At 41.4% G+C, this 21893-nt stretch overlaps 1 protein-coding gene and 1 long non-coding RNA gene across 2 annotated transcripts in view; one reads left to right on the top strand and one right to left on the bottom strand.

Moving 5' to 3' along the window:
* The first annotated feature begins 2844 nt into the window (after positions 1 to 2844).
* Positions 2845 to 21893, top strand: part of LOC134754208 (PAX3- and PAX7-binding protein 1) — a 55038-nt gene continuing 35989 nt past the window's right edge. Inside the window, exons 1-6 of the mRNA XM_063690369.1 lie at positions 2845 to 3227; positions 9631 to 9761; positions 9947 to 10219; positions 13078 to 13225; positions 14700 to 14810; positions 15300 to 15450. Of these exons, the coding sequence (XP_063546439.1) occupies positions 3065 to 3227; positions 9631 to 9761; positions 9947 to 10219; positions 13078 to 13225; positions 14700 to 14810; positions 15300 to 15450 (977 nt within the window). The 5' untranslated portion in view covers positions 2845 to 3064. The remainder of the gene's footprint in view (positions 3228 to 9630; positions 9762 to 9946; positions 10220 to 13077; positions 13226 to 14699; positions 14811 to 15299; positions 15451 to 21893) is intronic.
* LOC134754501 (uncharacterized) lies at positions 18014 to 21583 on the bottom strand. Its single transcript, XR_010128905.1, has 2 exons — positions 20842 to 21583; positions 18014 to 20116 (listed from the first exon to the last, which is right to left on the bottom strand). It is a non-coding gene; the product is annotated as an uncharacterized LOC134754501 (long non-coding RNA).

The raw sequence follows: 21893 nt of genomic DNA, 5'->3' as shown, positions 1-21893 counted from the left end.
TTCCAAAATACTTGACCTGGTGAGAAAAATACGCTGTGAAGATAGTTTGGGAAATATTGATTTACCCAGTTTCGATGACGACTCTGACGAATGACTGGTTGTTTAGTGTATTTATTTTATTTTGTTCAAAATTAAACTTTGTATAAAAAAAATGTCTTTTTATCTATGCTAATCCTTACTTTTTTAGTTGACAATTGTAATAATGCTTCTTTTCGTTTAAAATCAAAAGCCAATTATAACTGAGCTCTACTGCCGTAGTAGTTCTTCTTACACAAAGGTCAAGATACACTGGTTATTCAATTTTCTCATTAATAATAGAGAAGAAAGGTCATATAATCATAAATTTGCTTTATTTAGACAAATTATAAATAAATAAGTCCCTTGAAACTCATTAAGAGTATAATATAAATTTGTCCAGCTAGATCGGATTTTTGGGCCATAGTGCGGCGCCACCATACACCGAAATACTTCCAAACACAACCTACGTAATTTGGTCGGGTTATTTGTTGCCTTATATGGTTCATGTTATACTCATGTCCCAGAGCCTTACTAGCGCCACCGGAGAGATTAGGAACTATTATTTAAAGCTGAAGGCGGTCACTTTTGCAACAATTCTGCCTTAAGAGATTGGCATCCTTTCTATACCATCCATAGTGACCAGCTTTCAGCTGTAAATAATAGTTCCTAATCTCTCCGGTGGCGCTAGGTAAGCTCTGAGACCAAAGAGTATTGTAATATATAAGAGACTCTATGACATGAACCATAGAGGTATTATAATGTAGAGATGAAATAGGGGAGGGGCAGCAAATAACCCGACCAAATTACGTAGGTTGTTTCTGGTATGTTGTCAGGAATGTTAAAACGTGTTTTTTATTTTGTCGCATTGCGTATGTTCTGTCCCTCACGATTGCACGGGTGCACATCTATATACATGAATCTAGTATAACTGGATCGGTCATGAGGAGTGGGGGAAAATGACCGAACGGGATAGTCTTATGTATCTTTCAGTAGGAGTAGCAGAGAAAGCGCTGTTATTGTTTGTCCTTGTCATAGTTTCACTTTTCCACCGCTGCCACAACCGAGGTTGTGGCAAACAAATAAGTACGTGACATGTCATGTTTGTTCGTTGCTTGTTTAATTATCGTTGTTTTGTATGAAATCGTGCTTTCTCTTATGAAATATAGTGATGGTTAGCGTTTTGAATGCTTGAACTTTGATAAAATACTGGTGAATTGTTCTGTAATCGGCTGTAATAGCCGCTCTGAGCAAAAATATGAGATCATAACCTTTCACACGTAAGTACGGTATTTTACACCTTCCTCTTAACGCAATATGTGAGAATAACATCGTAAAATTACGTTACACTCAAAGCAATGTAGAATCAAACGATTTCAATAAAAATATCACAATTATTTACGCAAATTAACAAAACATTATTTGTAAAATTATCCGCCCAAATTACGTAGGTAGGTAGGAGTCTGAGGTCAGCCATTTTTAAACTTCTTCTTAATTTAGCTGCATAACAATCATGTTAGGGATACCAGATGAAAATATCATAATTTTATGGGTAATTTTGACCTCGAAGTTTTTTCGTACTTCTAATTCCAAAAAATAAATAAACAAATGTTGTGAAGATTAAATGTGGTGTACATTAATTGGTGTGATTGAGATTTGTGATTTCTTTAAATTAAAACCCATAATACATTTTATTTTACGTTTTATTTACTAAACATGTTTAGTTTTGTACCACCTGCGCGAATTATAGGAGGTATTTCATTGTTTATACGCCTTAAAAGAACGGCCCATTGACATTTTATTTAACAATTTTTTAATACCGTCAAACAAGCTAACTTTGCCTCCAGGGTAATCGCCCCAACGTGATATCAAATATTGGGGTAATTTTTACCAATATGGTATCCCCACGTTTATGACGTCATCTATGTCTATCCCTTACGGGCGCACGCGTATAGCTGGTCTATGTAATGCTAGGTCTATGTCTATATAAAATACTAGGTGTATGGTCTAGGTACTTCAGTGTATGGTGGCGCCGCCTATTTACTGTTTTACGGTCACTTTGTTGATACATGAAGATTCATTTCCTTAACTCTACCTTCCATAATTTTGGTTATATCCTCTGGCTGGATATGACTAGCAAGGAATATTATAATGTTATAATACTAGTATAAAGAAAACGACAGTATGATTCTTTAAGCGTCCTCCACACTCGTGCGCGAATCGCGGCGTGAAGCCGCGTAGTCTGGAGCGAGCTTTATGCGTACTTCAAAAGGGCCCTCCACACTCATGCGCGAATCACGGCGCGAAGCTGCGAACGCGAGTGTGGAGGACCCTAAAGAGTAGGCCACATTAACACGAGAGCTTTTTCAACGCGCGTTAAAAAAGCGTTTGAATGACACATGGAACGTTGTATTTATTCACACGACACTTTTTATCAAGCGTTGTTGGATTTCAACTTTTAAGCCTTGGTTTTTAGCGCGCTCCAGACTACGCGGCGCGAAGTCGCGAACGCGAGTGTGGAGTCGATTTCGCTAATTTGCGAACTAGATTTCACATGAACGAGTGTGGAGTGACTATTTAAATCGAATTAAGGCCCATTCGCACGAGAGCTTAAAAAGCGTCGCACAATGACCTTGGTGCGGTGCGATGGTGTGTTAAGCCCTTTAAACTTTCACACATACGGACCCGGACCGCACCAAAATGGTGGTCGGTTCAAGAGTGCGTTAAAACGTATCGAAAGAAACAAAGCATTTTATTCAGTGTCTCAAACATGCGTCGATCGTGGTGTCAAAAACTTGACTCGCTCTCAGAGCTACGCTACGCAAGAACAAGGGCGAGGGATTAAGGATTATTGATACAATATGTAAATTGTACCTGAATACTAACTTTATAAAATAGCAGAAGAAGACGAATAGCACTGGAAAAGCAACGAACTGGCACTGGGATTTATTCAACCGCAGTTTTGCAGAACTACACGTGAAACTGCTTAGGTGATTCCTCTAGAAGTGATATGTCTCTATACCACTAAAGTGCAGGAAACTTGTGAATCATGTCATTATTTCGTAAGCCTAAAAGGATTCAAAGGCGCGTATTTTGCGTTGATGATAATGATGATGGTGAACCTGAGCCGCCACCACCGCCGGTCATCAGTCACGCTAAGAAGGAGAACAAACCGGTCAAGAGCACTCCACTTCTAAGTTTTGCAGATGAAGGTATTTAATTACTTTCCATCATAATCTGGTTCAGGTGAATTGGTGTAATAGTGACTTACAGTAGCGATCAAAAATATTTTAACAAATGAACCTCTCAATCCGTACTATAATATTATAAATGCGAAAGGGAGTCTGTCTGTCTGTGTCCTCTTCACTCTTACACCGCTTAACCAATTTAGTTGAAATTTGGGTTGGACTAAAGCAAAGGGGGCGCAGGACTTAGAAAATTTTTGATGGGGTTGGTGTTATTATGACACCAATTTTTTATGATGCTATCGTATAGAAGACGCTAAAATAAGCAAGTTTTGTAGAAAAAACTTTTTCTCTAAAATCAAAAATGGCCGAGATATTGGACCTGAAAGTTGAGCCGATTTTTAGGACAGAAAAAGTTTGATGGGTGTTGTTGTCATTATGACCCCTATTTTTTATGATGCTATCGTATAGAAGACGCTAAAATAAGCATGTTTTGTAGGAAAAACTTTTTTCTAAAATCAAAAATGGCCGAGATATTTGACCCGCAAGTTGAAACCACTACTTGACAAATTAAAATCAATCATTTGGAACAGTAAATTTAAGTAACAGAGACAAGATAGGTGCGACAACGAGCGAAGCGAGGAGGAGTGTGTTAGGTTGACCGCGATGATCGCGCTCAAACAGAGTGCCAGAACAGACATGTTATTGTACCTAATATGGGCTAATAGCGTCTTCTATACGATAGCATCATAAAAAATAGGGGTCATAATGACAACAACACCCATCAAACTTTTTCTATGTCCTAAAAATCGGCTCAACTTTCAGGTCCAATATCTCGGCCATTTTTGATTTTAGAGAAAAAGTTTTTTCTACAAAACGCTTATTTTAGCGTTTCGAATGAAATTTTTCTAAGTATTTTATGATTCCTGTATAATTTTCACTTGGTCAAAAATTTTCTATTTATATATAATTATATTGCGCCCCCTTTGCTTTAGGCGGACCCTGATCTATTGTGATCGCCACCTACTACAACTCTCGATCCAAACCTGCAACTTCAAACAGCTGCAGGATCTTTTTGATCTCGAGAGACTTTAACTCCTCCGGGCGCAATATATGTCCGCCCAGGATTAAGTCACGAGTACGCATTAGGCAAGGGCACTCTGTGAGGATGTTCAAGGGCGTCTCCTCTGCCTCCATACAGAGTCTGCACTGCCCCATGTCACGTTTCCCCATAGTGTACATGTGCTTATTTAGGGTGCAGTGCCCGGTAAGCACCCTTACCAAGTTGCGCAGTTGGTTCCTAGACAGCGCTAAGGCGTTCGAAGACGCCTTATTGCTGAAGGCCTTGATAAGCGCTTTGGAATGTTTCAAACCTGGTTTTTCTCTCCAGAGTTGAATGGTTTTTAGTGACAGTAGGTCTTTAGGGTGAGCCGCGTTAGGCTTCTGGGAATACCACAAAACGGCTCAGGACTGTAGTTCTTCCCCTTAGCCCCTGCTCGCGCGAGTTCGTCAGCCTTTTTGTTTCCTAGGATACCCGCATGCCCCGGGACGCAACGAAGAACAACCTTGTTCCTGGCTCCAACGTTGTTCAATAGTTGCCTGCAGTTCTCAACTAGCCTCGATGTGGTGACGTCAGAGGTTAGGGCTAAGAGTGCCGCCTGGCTATCCGAATGGATATAGATAGTGTGGTTGCCGTAATTGCTTTGCAGATTGATTGACGTACATTCAATGATGGCATATACCTCTGCCTGGAATATGGAGCAAAAACGTCCTAGGTTTAAGCTGATGCTTTTCCTAGGCTCTTTACCATATACTCCGCAGCCTACTTCAGATCCAGATTTGGAGCTATCAGTGTACCACCTCAGGCTTCCTTCTTTCCACTTAATTTGACTGTTTGACCAGTCCTTCCTTTTGGGGAGTTCCACTGAGTAAAGTTTGAGTGGACAAAATTTGGGTGCCATAGTGTCGGATGGCATCCCAAGAACAGGATTGTCGTACACTGATTCCTTAAACAGTCTCAGAGTTTGCGATAACCAATTACCTCTCCTCGCGCCCGCTGTTCTAGGCATATTAGATCTCGCCTCCAATTCCAGATGCAGGTGAAGGGGCGGTAGATTTATGGTGAGTATGGCCTCTAGGGCTGCCGTCGGGGAGGATAACATGGCTCCAGTGATGATGACACAGGCAGTTCTTTGCAGGCTGCCAAGCTTCATCACTGTTACCTTTTGCGTCGTTTTCCTGTACCATGCTACAGAGGCGTAAGGGTAAGACACTATCGGCCTCACTATAGATGTGTACAGCCACAAGGCAATTTTGGGTTTTAGACCCCATTGGTTGCCTGCTAAACGACAGCATATTGCCAAGGCTGATCTAGCCTTTTGTATAGTTCCGTCCACATGCTTGTTCCAGGTCAGTTTCTGGTCCAGTGTTACCCCCAGATATTTGACCTCTGTTGAGAACGGAATTTGCTTGAAATCGTTCGAATATGCATATGTTTTGGCATGTATTCAGATGTAATTACTTCCAAAATATATAAATTCTGCAGCCCCTATTATCAATAAAATCGTAAAAAAGAATGTGTCAAAATATTTATGAACCAGTAAATTGTCATTTTTTGTTTTGTTTTACCAAGTTTATATTTTCATTCGATGAAACCAAGCTTTTTACATGTTTCAAGGAGCTTTTAAGCCATAAATTACCTACCTTATCAATAGGCTTAGCAATAAGAAGGTATAGAGGGAAATGCTAGGAACACAATTTTTAACCTCGTTGCTTTGTTTGGACTAGTTAGGAGATGAACATATCAAAAGTCCCCGGCCGTAACCCTGGTGCTGGGGGGAGAGGGGGGTTTGAAAGTTCCATTTTTCGGTTTTTCGATTATATCTTTTAAACTAAGCGTCTGAGCGACTTGGCCACTTATACAAAATTAATAGAGATTTAATTTGTTACAAGTTTTATTCAGTCAAGATTTTTATATCTTGTATAGTTTTTGAGATATCCGCTCTTGAAGGTTTATTTAGGGCTCTCATTTTTATCTCGATTATCTACATCAGTAAAGCTGCTAGGCCGGGTTTGGTAACGTTTTCGTATAAATCGGGGGTGCTGAATTTATTTATGGTATCAACATTGACACCTTTCCGAAGTAAAAACATATAAACTTTAAACAAATAACTTTTTTTTTAACTTCTCTTCACGCTTAAACCGCTGAACCGATTTAGTTGAAATTTGGCAAATAGGTGTTTTAAGTCCCGAGACAGGATATAATATAGTTTTTATCTCAAAAATCATACTTTGAAGGTGTGAAATTTGGTGTGAGGGGAATTACGCTTCGCCAAAGTTGAATTCCTGAGGTTAATACTGTTTAAATTTAGGTTTGAAGTCATGTTTGGTATCATTATCAACTAAATCAAACATGTAGACCATCCCAAATATTATTTAAATAGGTTCAGCGGTTATTGATTCCCCATACAAATTTCCACCCCACTTTTCATACCCTTAAAAGATGATTTTGGTTATAAAAACTATCCTATGTACTGTCCCGGGACTCAAACCATCTCTATACTAAATTTCAACGAAATCGGTTCGGCGCGGCGGTTTAAGCGTAAAGAGGAGTTTTATAAAAAATCATTTTTTTAAATTTTGTTTTTACTTAGGAATGGTGTCAATGTTGATACCATAAATGAATTCAACACCCCCGATTTATACGAAAACGATCTCAAACCCGGCATAGCAGCTTCACTGATGTAGATAATCAAGATAAAAATGAGAGCCCTAAACAAACCTTCAAGAGCGGATATCTCAAAAACTATACAAGATATCGACAAACTTGACTGAATAAAACTTGTAATAAATTAAATCTCTTTTTATTTTGTATAAGTGGCCAAGTCGCTCAGACGCATAGTTTCCGAGATATAATCGAAAAACCGAAAAATGGAACCTTCAAACCCCCCTCTTCCCTCCAGCACCAGGGTTATGGCCGGGGACTTTTGATATGTTCACCTCCTAACTAGTCCAAACAACGCTACGAAGTCAAAAATTGTGTTCCAAGCATTTCCCTCTATACCTTTTTTGGGCATTTATTTCCTGGCCTACAAGAATAATTTTGAAAAAAACCAATATGTTTTATACAATAACAAAGTTATTATCATTGTCAAAATGCTTGTGGTCGCTAATGTAACTATATCCAATATCTACAGTCTCATAGAAACTGATTTGGCCAAGTTGTTTCACCACAACTCATTTCGTTTAATACTTGTGGTCGCTACTGTAACTATATCCAATATCTACAGTGTATAGAAACTGATTGGGCCATGTTGTTTCACCACAACTCATTTCGTTTAATACTTGTGGTCACTACTGTAACTATATCCAATATCTACAGTCTATAGAAACTGATTTGGCCAAGTTGTTTCACCACAACTCATTTCGTTTAATACTTGTGGTCGCTACTGTAACTATATCCAATATCTACAGTGTATAGAAACTGATTTGGCCAAGTTGTTTCACCACAACTCATTTCGTTTAATACTTGTGGTCGCTACTGGAACTATATCCAATATCTACAGTCTATAGAAACTGATTTGGCCAAGTTGTTTCACCACAACTCATTTCGTTTAATACTTGTGGTCGCTACTGTAACTATATCCAATATCTACAGTGTATAGAAACTGATTTGGCCAAGTTGTTTCACCACAACTCATTTCGTTTAATACTTGTGGTCGCTACTGGAACTATATCCAATATCTACAGTCTATAGAAACTGATTTGGCCAAGTTGTTTCCCCACACAACTCATTACGTTTAATACTTGTGGTCGCTACTGTAACTATATCCAATATCTACAGTCTATATTTGGCCAAGTTGTTTCACCACAACTCATTTCGTTTTAAATACAAATATTTTTGACAGACTATTGGAAAGAAAGCAGTAACTCTGTGAGTGGTCGTACATAGATTTGGAAAACTCTTGCTCCTGTAGAAGATGGTTAAGAACTTGTCTGCAATTGATAATTTGAGCACAAGAGTTAACACAATAGAGTATCCTATCAATCAGAACATTTATCTTTGTAACACTTAACTTTGGGAATGTCTTAACAAGAGACATGAAATTGACTTCGGTTACCGCGATAGTTACTCATTAAATAAAACTATGAAAACGGATTATATCGCGTATATTGAATTTATAATACATCCCGACGTTTCGAGCCGGCGTAGTTTTTATCGCGTATATGTATATATCTTTACTTGAAAATAATTGTAGTGTATAACTAGCCTTATGAACCGATTTTGCATGTACAACCAGCCTTAAAGTTTGTAGTCTATGATTGTTCATTATTTTAGTATGTGGGTATTTTTGCACTTTGTAATTTTTCCTCAGTCACCCGTTGACCACGAACGCTGTAAAGAGTTCGAAACGTCGGGATGTATTATAAATTCAATATACGCGATATAATCCGTTTTCATAGTTTTATTTCAAGAGACATGAACTTAATAATGACAATTAGTGTAACTCGTAATTAACCATACTTTGTATCGGGTATTTAGGCCCACTGCCGCAATGAGTATGATAATGAAGGATATATTGTTTATTAGCAGTTTGGTTGTAACTTCAAATGTTTTTCTAATAACAAAGAAAAAAATGCAAAACGGGTCACAAAAGTGGGGGACAGACGAGGAATAATGCACTCCAGAAGTCCCCTTCTATCTTTTTACCTTCATAAGAATCATAAGCTACATGGCCTACATGCCATGCCAAAGTTACATGCTAAGTTTCATGCTTTCTTACAGTTGGGACTGTACTTTGAGCTTTTGTGTCAGAATACTAGGAATTGTTGTTAAGTAGGAACGTTGTTGTAGAGTTAAGTTACTTTGTATGAAAATTCTGTACAATGTGATCCTGTTTTCATTGCTCTTCAGATGGGCTTACCTGGGACTAACGCAAAATTGTAGTTTTTATATTGAACTTTTACACATTTTATTCAAGGGCTTTTTATTTTATTTTTCCTTCCATTAATTATGCCGTAATTTAAGCTAATTTCCCTGAATTAAAAGCCGAAATGTACATCCCACCAAAAACATTTTCATGTAAAATGTTGCTAAAACGAAACCATATAACGTACATATCCCAATTGAAAAAAGTCTTCCATTAATTATGCGAAGTTTTCCATATATTTCGTTCCAGAAGCAACGTACTATTTATCCAATGGCTAGGGACACACTGTGTATTGGCTACAACAACACATTGGTAAGGGGTGGTAGCCTGTTTTGTGGATACCCGTAAAACTTAAAGCCTTATGAAGAAGAATATTATAAAGCCTAAAATAAATGAATTTTATTGATTTCTAAATACATGCTAAGTTTCATGCTTTCTCAGTAGCCGTACCTACTACACTTATAGAATAATTTAAAAATACATATTTTACGTAATTTTAGAGGAAGATGGTGAAGTGTTTATTGTGAAGAAGTCATCACAAAGCAAGAGACTGGCCAAGCGTCGCGATCGGGAGAAACGACGCGCCAATGATAGTGATAATAACAAATTTGACAACCACAGCAACAACGAGGTAATGTTTCTTTAAGACCAATTGTACATGTACATATAAGCTGTTCTCTCAGGGACACCATCCTTAGACTCCTTAGATGTCACTCCAATTAGGATTTAAACATCACAATGAGTTTTAGTTGTTGGAGTTTGTTTAAAATTTAACTTGTTTGCATTTTTAATTGTAACTTTCTATTTGTAATGTAGGAAAAGGATTCACCGATCAGCGCCGATAAACAAGAAAAAACAAAAAAGAAGAAAGCTAGTTTGGAAGGGCTAATATTGTCCGGGAGGGAAGCGCTGGCGGCCGACGGGTCGGGCGATGTGTCGGGCAGCGAGGAGGAGGCGGAGGAGCCGGAGGAGGATAACAGGGGGTTCCACCGGTACCGCGCCGAGACCGTGCGCGCGGCGCTGGCCGTGGCGCCCGGCCACATCCCCGACGCGGCGCTCATCCACGCGGCGCGCAAGACGAGACAGCAGGTATGAGAGGTGAGGGACAACGCCCGCCGCCCGCCCCCCGCCGCCCGCTGCTCGCGCGCCTGGACCCTCTGCGACACTACTGTATTTTGTTGTTATTACGAGTTACGAGTATAATTTAAACGTTTTTCTACTCGTCTAGTATAATCTGTGTATTACAACTTCATATGCAACACTACAACCTTACTCTTTTCAACGTTGGATAGTCTATGGCACTTCCGACTCAAGCATAAGAATTTTATCGATACGGTTTAGTAAATTATAAAAATTTTGAAAATAGAACTTCATACATTTCGATATAAACACGCTGCTGCGTCGTACTGCTTTGTGATTGGTTGGCCAACAAAAACATTTTATTTTAAGTATGTTGTAGTAGAAACAATTTCTTCATAAGTCAGAAACGCGCATGTGACACCCTTCATATAGCAACATCCATACCCTACGAAAACCGCTTAGCGTTGCTTGTTAGTCTCCATAGGCTACGGTGCCCAAAATCGAGAAAAAACTGTCTTAAAATTGAATTTAGCGCGGAGCAGGTACCATCAGGGCCTCATGAGTTACGAGAAGGTGTCGTTGACCAACCTGCCGGGGGCGCCGGGCCCGGCGGCCGGGGCGCGTACGAGTATTAAGGTTTTGCGGGCTGCGGCAGCTCGCGTATCTTAGCTGTATACTTTTGGTTTGTTTACCTATATGATTCTACTAGTTGAAAGTATTATTTTGTTGTCTCGTAGAAAAAGTATTGTATACAAGAGTGATATAATCAAGCTTTTCTCTTACCTTACTTAAGCAACTCAGCAAGCTTCGTTGCTTAAACACGGTACTCGACTGAAAAGCTCTCTATTATATCACGATTGTATAATAGTACATTTCGATGCTAGTGCAGAAAGTATGTCATTACTTCACGAGTACCGAGAGATCGGGACGAGTGAAGAATGACATTTCCGCACGTGTATCGAACGACGTTTTTTAATACAGTTGAGAAAAAAATAAGAAAAGCAACCAAAGAGAATATAAAGCAACAAGTAAGGAATGGAATTCGGAACTTTTATATTATTAATTCTGTGACATCATTGACATTGACATTATGAAGAGGTGTTTTTCTTCTAGCTTTTATTTGACTAGAATAGATTTTGTTATTATTATTGAACCCACTTCAATGAAAGTTTTTTTTCAAATGCATGTTCTATAAGACAGAAACAATTGTAAATATTAAAACATTGTACTATTATTACCTAAATATCGTTATTTACGATTATTTGTGTCTCGTATATTTATAAAAACAATATCTAATGTTGCCTTTGGAAACTTAAAACATTCTTGCAGTAAGAAAATACGCCTCTTCTTTGAAAGGCGTTTCGTTCCATTCAGACAACTTATTAAGAACGGTTTTTCAACATTAAAAAAATAAACGTGTTATAATACTTATAATGATGAAGAGGTAAGTAATAAAATATGAAATATGCATATTTTTCGTATTCTTACATAGTAAAAATTTAAAAAAATTGGAAAAGTAAAAAGCACTAGTTCGCGAAAACCAACTTTCCGCACGCTAAACAGCCACGAAAAGTAGCACTTTTTGAGCAACCGTATTAAAAAAGTGTTTTTCATCACACTTGCTCGTAACGTGTAACTTATTGAACCGTTTTTAGGCTCATAACCCTAGATATTAAACACGCGTGCTTTTTCATTATATGTGCCATTCTCAATCAAAAGGGTACTTATTGTCGGTTGTCAATAAGGCGCTATTTCCATATAGCTTCAATTTGAAATCAACCTTATTGACAAGCGACAATGTGGTACCTTTTGGTTGAAAATGGCACATATCATAGCACTCGTGTGTAATGAATGATAATCCGACTGACTTAAGAAGGTAACTGATTGCTAGTAATATGTATGGGAAGGGGGTCTTCTTAAATTGGTCGAGTAGATTTTACCACGCGGACTTGTGGGCGCCGGCTCGCCGCCGACCGCCTGCCGCGGCCCGGCCGGCCCGTCATCGGCCGGGGCGAGGGGCGGCAGGCAGTATGACAGATTTGAGACTTATACTGTTTTATTAATTAATTTTTTTTTTTAACCACGTCGGTGGCAATCAAGCATACGGCCCGCCTGATGGTAAGCAGTTACCGTAGCCTATGGACGCCTGCAACACCGGAGATATTACACGCGCGTAACCCGACCCTTTAAAAACCTGTACACTCCTTTTTTGAAGAACCCCATACTGTAGCCCCTCGGGAAAACCTCGGCAGGGAGCTCATTCCACAGCCGAAGCGTACGCGGGAGGAAATTCCTCTTTTTAAACCGCACAGTACGCGACCATTTAGGTGCTAGGGTGTGAGGATGAACACCCTGCCGATGGCGAGCGGTGCGGTGATAGAAAGCGGCCGTTGGCATCATGTCAAACAGTTTTTCAGAGCACAGCCCATTGTACAAGCGGTAGAACACGCATAAGGAGGCGAAGTTTCTCCTTAGACTTAAAAGGTTCAATACCGCTTGTGAGTTTGGGATCGTCGACGATTCGTACAGCGCGCCTTTGGACTGAGTCGAAGGGTCCAAGCTGGCATCCAGGTGCTCCTGCCCAAAGGTGACAGCAGTACTCCATATGGGGTCTGACTTGCGATTTATATAGCAGCAGTCTTTGCCCCGGAGTAAAGTATCGCCGTGCTTTATTGAGCACACCGAGTTTTTTGGATTTGGATTAATATGTAAGTTTTTTTTCCCTCGCAAGTGTGTTGAAAAAGTCGTATGAAACGCGTGTCCATTGGTCATTACACACATGGGCTTTCTTATTGCGCCACAATGTCGCCTCGTGTGTAATGACCAACGTAGCACACTTGTATCACAATATACTATTGTGTGTGTAGGCGCGTGAGTGCGGCGGGGACGTGATCCCCGTGGCGTCGGAGGCGGCGCCGGGCTCCCGGCTGCAGCGCGACGATGGGTCGGGCGACGACGAGGAGGAGGGCCGCCTGCTCGTGCGCGGCCTCCAACTGCCCAGCGACAAGCCCAAGCGTACGTCACTTACCTACACTACACAGCACATACACCGCACATTATGTATAAGCTTTATGATAAGTTGTTTATTTATTTAATCGTATGGCATTATGTTAATATATACAGATACAGAGAAATCATAAATCTAACTCCAGAGAATTAATCCACTTGATAGCTTCGTCGTTCAGTTTTATCAGGTCTTCCGGAGGGGCCTCCAGTATATCGAGTAGATGGGCACTCTTGGAAAATATGTCGGATACTCTGTTCGTCGGCACCACAGTGACATGCAGGAGACTCCACCCACCCGCAACGATATTTATATAGGCCACAGCGACCGTGGCCGGTGCGCAATCTATTAAGGTTACACCATGTCCGCCTCGGCAGCTCAAATCCATCTATTTTCTTACCCGGAACAATCCCCGATCCAAACTTTCCAGCCATTGCAGTAGTCCATTGTTGCGTCCACTCCCTGTTAGCGTTGTAGTCTCCCTGTGAAAGAGTTGACGCAATACTGTAGGGAGGGTTCCTGGACTTCAGGCGACTATTTACAGGGTGCGTGAATTCGGTGTGTATTGGTAGGTTTGGGTTTTGCGACTCTTTCACAAGCGCATCCTTCCTTCGCAAATCAGGCGGCAGGATCCCAAAAAGAACCGGGAGCCAGTGGCATGGGGTAGATCGCAGTGTGCCAGATATGAGCCGCATAGTTTTGTTTAGCTCCGTATCGACTTTGTTAGTGTGAACACTGCCCAGCCAGACCGGCGCTCAATACTCAGCTGAGGAATACACCAGCGATAAGGCAGATGTACGCAGAGTGTTGGCATTTGCTCCCCAGGATGTTCCAGTTAATTTGTGAATGATGTTGTTGCGCGTTTGTAGTTTACGTCCAGTACAAGTGAGATGTTCTTTGAAGGTTAGAGAGCGGTCAAGGATGACACCGAGGTATTTTGGAGTAGAATTGTGTCTCAGGGTCGAACCGTCAAGAGAAAGATTGAGCTCGCGGTTTGCCAGTTGGTTGTGTAGGTGGAAACAGCATGTTTCGGTCTTACTTGTGCTAGGTGTGAGGCGCCAAGCTTTGAAATACCTTGCTAGTGTAACCATGTCCTGCGTTAATGTCCGCTCCAGGTTGCCAAAAGTCTTATGCTGCGTGACAAGGCAATGATAAGTGCTAGTGCACCACTCTGGCGGCAGCACGTTGCAGTAGGTAATACCCCCTATTTACGGTACTCGTCATCTAGTGGTTGAGTAGGTCTGTGCATACACCCAACAACCACATTGCAAATAGACTACACTCGGACCAAGCTTACTCTCCACATACATTGGAATAACAAAGTGTGGCAGTGTCACCATAAACTTCAAATTTCAATGAAAACCATACCATACGTTAGCTCGTCCACACTTTGTCACGTCGATGGTGATAAGAAAAGCAGCCCTTTCACTTCTGCCCTTTTATTCTTAAAAAGGAATGATTATAATTGAAAGTGTAATATGGCAGGCGGGACGGCGGCGGCGTCGGCGTCTGCGGACTCTGAGCTGGACAGCGAGGGCGAGGAGTGGGCCGCGCAGCAGCTCAACAAGGCACGCGGCGCGCTCCCCGACGGACCGGGTAACACTAGCGCACCAGTCCTGCTCCCTGCTCCTGCTGCATGTACAGCGGCGGGGGCTCGGAGCTGACGGCGAGGGGGGAGGGGGCCGCGCAGCAGCTCAACAAGGCGCGCGGCGTAACTATACCAACTGCAGAGGCCCGTGGCAAATTTATCGAAATGGGGCAACGGGGCCTGAGCTTATGGCCTCTTGATCAAATTGGCATTCGTCTCTAGCCAGGTGTCCGTGACATTTTGTCTGCTTTGCCACCCTAAACATACGCCACGGATAGTGGCGTACGAGGACGATAATTAGATTTAAATAATTTAACATAATTATTGAAATATTTGTGATACAAAGTTTATTTTCACGAATTTTCGTGTCAGCAATAAGTAACGGTACGACATATTTCCCCTACTGTATTTCTAAAGCTTGACGTACATGTTGGACCAAGGCGTCCGGTGCCGGTCTCAGTTTGTTTTCGAAAAGCTATAAATGTGTTACGTTGCAGATGGCACGGAGGCGGGGCTGAACCCGTTCGCGGTGGCGCCGCCGCCGCCGCCGCGGCTGCAGGAAGCGCCGGCGCACCTGCGGCCGCTGGCCGCGCCCGCGCAGCCGCCGCCCGCCACGCCGCAGGCGCTGCTCGACGCGCTTACTGACAGGTATGACAGGAGCTCAAACCAAAACCTACTAGAAGGCGAACTTGTAAATACTGTATTGTAACTGTATTGTACCAATAAATGTTACCCATTTTCCGCAAATATATTTTCTCAAACATGCTATGTAATATTGATTTACGGGTATCTATTTGTACCCGTGAATGGGTTCTAGCAGGTGTATTACATAACAGCAAACTTCTCCAAACGGCCTCTACGTGATGGATCTGTATCCCCACGCACGCCTATCAAGTGACCGGGATATATATATACCCGTGAGTTTATACGAGATACAAATAATAATAATAATATAGCTAATATATAATAGCTCTCCAAGGGGCCTCTACGTGTTGGATCTATATCCCCACGCAAGCCTATCAAAAGACCGGGATTTATAGGCCCGTGAAATCCAGAAGGAGATACTAATAATAATAATAATAAGGCAGATGGGCACGGCAGCTTGTGGCGAGCTGTTGGGGAGTGACGATCCCACGAACCCGAGTGCTCCAGAGAGTCGGTCAGGGTCTCCGTCTCCGGCGTGTCTTCGTCGGTCGGAGTGGACCCCAAGGGGACCCGCAGGACTCTCAGCTCTGGCTTGCCTTCATTGGCCGTCCAGAGGGGAGTCGTAAGAGCTATATGCTCCAGGGGTGGATGTGAAAGATGCATAAGACGCGAGTTGGCACAGTGGCTGTTAACAGTCACTGGGTAGAAAGCGGCGCACACCTCTCGACACCCCTGAGCCGCTCACACCGGTGTTGCTCCTGGTCGTCTTCACGACGGCAGTTTCAGGGGCCCATCTAGTCAGCAAGTCACCACCTGCCTCGATAACGTGTTTTAACATTGTTATGGCAGGTGTCCGGAGTTCTTTACAATAGCCCAGTCTCATTGTCCACCCAAACTTCAATCCATAGACCGGTATACTGTTCACTTTTTCTGCAATAGTCCCAATGCCTGCTGCGAGCCAGCAGGCGTTCTACATGACATTAAAGCTCTCCAAGGGGCCTCTACGTGTTGGATTTATATCCCCACGCAAGCCTATCAAAAGACCGGGATTTATAGGCCCGTGATATCCCAGGAGATACAAATAATAATAATATAAGCCTTTATTAACAATCTAACTTACATACATATTTCTAGTACCTAAACTTATGTTTACTTACATATTTATTTATTTATTTTAAATTATTTCTTCTTTTTATTCTATTTTTTCTTTTGGCACCGGTTATGTCGTTTCTGCAGATTGTCTTGCTTTGAAGCATAGGCCTCCCCAAGATTTCTCCAAGCTAATCGGTCTCTTGCTATTCTCATCCATGTTGTTCCTGCTGTTTTCTTTATGTCGTCCTCCCATCTACAGTATTGACCTCCTTGTTTCCTCTTATTGTACTTAGGACACCAATCCATCACATCTTTGGCCCATTTGTCTTTGTTTGTTCTTATAATATGGCCTGCCCAGTTCCATTTCAACTTTTTGATGCAGTGTTTTATATCAGTAATTTTTGTGCGCTGTCTTATTGCTGTAAGTGTTATCCTATCTCGTAGTTTAATATTTAAAATACTCCTTTCTATGCTGTGTTGGCATGTCTGTAGAGCTTTGGTATTTTGTTCAGTGAGATTCCATGTCTGGCAGCCATAAGTCATACTCGGTAGAATGCAAGTATCAAATACTTTCCTTTTAGCATTGATATGATATTTCAAATTATAGACCCATCTCGCTTATGTCAAACATATATAAAGTGTTCTCGAAGGTTCTACTAGACCGCTTGACTAAAACCTTAGATGAGAACCAACCTAAGGAGCAAGCGGGATTCCGTAAAGACTTTTCAACTATTGACCATATACACACCATCAAACAAGTCATTCAAAAATGTAACGAATACAGAATAACATACTATCTGGCATTCATAGACTAAAACAAGGCGTTCGACTCTCTGAAACATGAGAAGATCTGGGAAGCGCTAACAGCACAAGGAATACATAACAAGTACGTCCGCCTAATCAGCAATATCTACGAGAACATGCAGGCCAAGATTAGAACAGATCGCACAGGAGAATATTTCCCTGTTAAACGTGGAGTAAGACAGGGTGATCCCTTGTCGCCAAAACTTTTTTCTGCTGTCCTCGAGCATGTACTCAGACACCTCAAATGGAGTAAATATGGTATCAGAGTTAATGGAGTACTACTAAACCATCTACGCTTTGCAGATGATCTTATCCTACTTTCTGAAGACGCTGGACAACTACAAGAAATGATAGAACAACTTGTCTGTGAAAGCGAAAAAGTCGGATTATCAATGAATATAGAAAAAATAAAAGTAATGACTAACTACACCAAAATTCCAATTAATCACTGCAATAGTTTTATAGAATATGTGGAGGAGTATACTTATATTGGACAAATAATATCCCCACATGATCTAACAATAGAATAAATAAGACTCAAAATCGAACATGTACACTTTAAACATTTTATTACCTACTTTACTTTTAATAATACCATGTTCCCAAGTTTCCTTTCTTGCGCTATACCACCGGACTAAAACAACGTCACCAATCTCGAAACTTCTTCGAAGAGGCGGAGGCTCAGAACAAGTTTGTTTTACGGGTGGCAAAATTAAATCAAGTCTCGTTCTTAAATTCCTCCCGAACATAAGCTTGGCCGGTGTTTCGCCCGTGGTGCAGTGAACAGTGTTTCTATACTCAAATAAATAACTTTTCGTGTACTAATTCTAATTTCAAATTTTCTCTTAAAATACATTTTAGCATTTTTTTTGCAAATTTTCACTGAACATTCGGCCATTCCATTACTAATCGGGTGATAAACAGGTGACGTAATATACTAAATGTTGTTACTGGAACAAAATATTATAAATTCTTTACAATTTATGTTAGCATCATTATCAGAAACTATTGCATGTGGTAACCCAAAAGTAGCAAATAAACGCTTGAGTTTGGAAACTAAATCTCGCGTTGTCGTACCATTATTCATATAGATACATTCCAGCCATTTACTGTATGCGTCCACGACTACGAGGTATACCCTTTGCCCTATTGACATGTAGTCTATGTGAATACGATGGTAAGGGCCGGGCGGCCTAGGCCAGGGCGCCGGTGCCTCTCTCGGCGGCGCTGACCTCAGCGCGGTGCATGTGACGCAGGCAGCGGCCCAACGCTCGATATCGGCATCGATTCCTGGTCACCACATACGAGCACGTGCATTGGATTTCATTTTTATTATGCCTTAATGTGAACTATGCAATTGGAGTAACATCTTTTGTCTTAGCGTACTAGGAATTACGACCCTATGCCCGCGCAATAAGGTCCCATTTTCAATCTGCAAGTCTGATTTACATTGAAAATAAGGTTTTATTGTTTCACAACTTACCTTACGTGGCCAACCTTTATAAACATAATTTATCACCGTTTTTAAAACAGTGTCTGTTTCTGTCGCCTGCTTGATATCACTTGCCGTGACCGCTGATAAAACCGAATCTAAGAACTTGAATGAACTCAATTTATCGAATTCCTTATCCGTAGCGGTTACCGTCTCCGCTAACGGAGCTCGAGAGAAATAATCTGCTACTACATTACTTTTACCAGTCGTATACTGCACAATATAATTATATGCCGATAATATGATTGCATACCTTTGAAGACGAAGCGCCGTGGTCACAGATATACCTGTATTGTTATTAAAAATGGAAACCAATGGTCGGTGATCCGTCTTAAGGATAAACGGTTCGCTACGGCCGTAAAGATATTGATGAAACTTTTTCACACCAAATATCAAGCTCGTAGCTTCCTTTTGTATCTGACTGTAGTTACGTTCACTTGCGGTCAGCGACCTTGACGCAAAAGCCAAAGGTCGCTCGAAGCCCGTTTGGTCCTTCAAGGAAAGTACAGCTCCAAGACCCGCGGGTCCAGCGTCACATGCCAGCGTCAGCTGTGCCGAGGGCTCAAAGTGCGCTAGCGTCCGCTCGGAGGCCAACTCCTGCTTGACCCGCTGCATGGCGCTGCGCTGTGGCTCGCCCCACTACCACGCCACGCCCGCTCGCGTCAACTCGTGTAGGGGACTTATAATGCTAGAAGCGTTAGGAATGAAATTCCTGTAGTAGTTCAGTACACCTATAAAACTTTGAAGTTCGGTTATGTTTTTTGGTTCTGGCGCGTTAATAATAGCCCTAACCTTATCAGGGCACGTATGCAGTCCCTCCTTATTTATCACGTACCCTAAATACGTAACACTCTGTTTGAAAAATTCTCATTTTTTCTGTTGTAACCTAACCCGCGTCATTTAACCTAGTTAGAACTTCGCGTAACCTATTGAGATGCATTGTTTTATTAGGACCGGTTATGCATATATCGTCAAGCCAACAACTTACACCTTCGATTCCGGAAAGAAGTGTTTCCATCGATTTCTGAAAAATAGCTGGTGCGGGTGCTAAGCCATAGACTAATCGAGTGTATTTAAAAAGACCCTTGGACGTATTTATAGTTGTAAGTTCTTGTGACGAATCGCATAACAAAAATTGATTATACGCATTTTTTAAATCAATTTTACTATAACATTCCCCCCCTCCTATCTTGGCAAAAACCTCTTCGATTCGAGGTAAAGGATATCTGTCGATTATTAAATCTTTGTTTAATGTGACTGAATAATCGCCGGCTATCCTGACTTTGCCATTTTCTTGTAAAACAGGAACTATAGGGGTCGCGTACAGCGAATGATTAACTGGTACTAAAATACCTAATTTTTCCAAACCGTTTAATTCCTCTTCTACCTCGTCTTTTAAGGCAAAGGGTACTGAACGGGGCTTAAAAAATTTTGGAAATGCATTATCTTCTAATTTTAATGTTACTTTAAATTTATTAAATGACCCGAGCTCATCACGCCACAATTCAGGGTATTGTTCCAGTAACTTGTTTACGTCATCGTCGTTACAATTACTTATTTTATTTATCTTTGTACGTAATTCTAAACCAAACGCAGCCATAAAGTCTCGCCCCAGAAGGCCTGGCTCGTCGTTTTTTAATACAAATATATTAATGCGTTCAACTCGATCGTTATAATTAGCGTCTATAGTGAATCCACCCAGCGGTGAGATATTATGGCCATTGTATAGACACATTTTAATATTACACTTTTCCAAATTATATTTAGAAAATAATTTTTTGTACATTTTGTGTGACATCACAGTCGCACCCGATCCGCAATCTTATTCCATAACTACAGGAACACCCCCTAAAATTACATTTAGTTCAATTGGTTTGGTGTTTACGTACCTTAAATTATACATCTGGCATTCCTCGCAACAGTGTTGCTCGACCGAGCTATCACATTCCATATTATTGAGGCGTGTATTTTTGCACCCTTTCTTCAAGTGTCCCACGACTCCACACTTTTGACAACGATAGGTCTTGTAACGACACCGGTCACCCTCGTGACTCTTCATGCCGCATACGGAGCACCGGGAAGCCGCTCGCTGGTTGTCGCGGCCCGCCGCCAGAGCCCGCGCGCCGCCGCCGCGCCGCCGCGCCGCGCTCCGCCGCTGCCGCCTGCCGCGTACCGCCCCTCGCTGCTCGCTCGATACAGGGGCTCCTCCTTGATGGTGCTGGTACCGGCCATCACAGCCTTTGCTTCCCTAGCAGATTCTGCTTTCTCCGCTATTTCTAAGGCCTGTCCAATTTTAATCGACGACGCATCATGCTCGAGCAATTTGTCACGTTCAGAGCCTGAACCTAGGCCTAGGACAAAACGATCTGCTAGAATCGTTTCTAAGGCGGTTCCGAACTCACAGTAGCTAGCTAGACCTCTCAATCGCGCCGCCCAGTCTCCTAAAGTTTCGCCTACGTTCCTTGTCGCTCCATAAAAACGTGCCTTATCTGCATATGTGCACTTCTTCTGTTTAAAATGGTCGTCCAGGTATTAAATCAGCTGATCATAAGTAAGTGAATCTACTTCCGAAGGATAAGCGAGATTTTTTAACAAACGGTATGACTCATCTGTAAGATGAGCTATCAGAATTCCACTTCTATGGTCATCGCTCACCTTATTTATTTTAATAAATTGTGTCAATCGTCCTTTAAATAACTGCCACTCGCAGGTTTTATGGTCAAAATCGGTCAAATTGCCCAAAAACGACATAACTATATATTTTTTTACACGCGCGGTAGGTATACAAAAGATCCTCGTACGACACAGATGTATTGAAGTGAAACGACCGTATATTGCTGTTACTGATTTAATACTGAATAAGAGTGGTTTGACAAGGTTTCGGCGCAAGCGCATTAGTCTATGCATATATAGGTACATACGATGTACATGTATACACTTCAAGTTTACTATTTACATTATTTACAATGTTCCGCTTCTGACTATGTATAGTTTAGGACATTTTTTGTCATTTATTATTTAATATTTAACACTTGAGTATGATTCAAGTAACCCGCCA

Source organism: Cydia strobilella, chromosome Z, assembly GCF_947568885.1.
Source record: "Cydia strobilella chromosome Z, ilCydStro3.1, whole genome shotgun sequence".
Lineage (NCBI taxonomy): Eukaryota > Metazoa > Arthropoda > Insecta > Lepidoptera > Tortricidae > Cydia > Cydia strobilella.
Note: the sequence above shows the minus strand (reverse complement) of the source record. Positions and strands in the feature narration are given on the sequence as shown.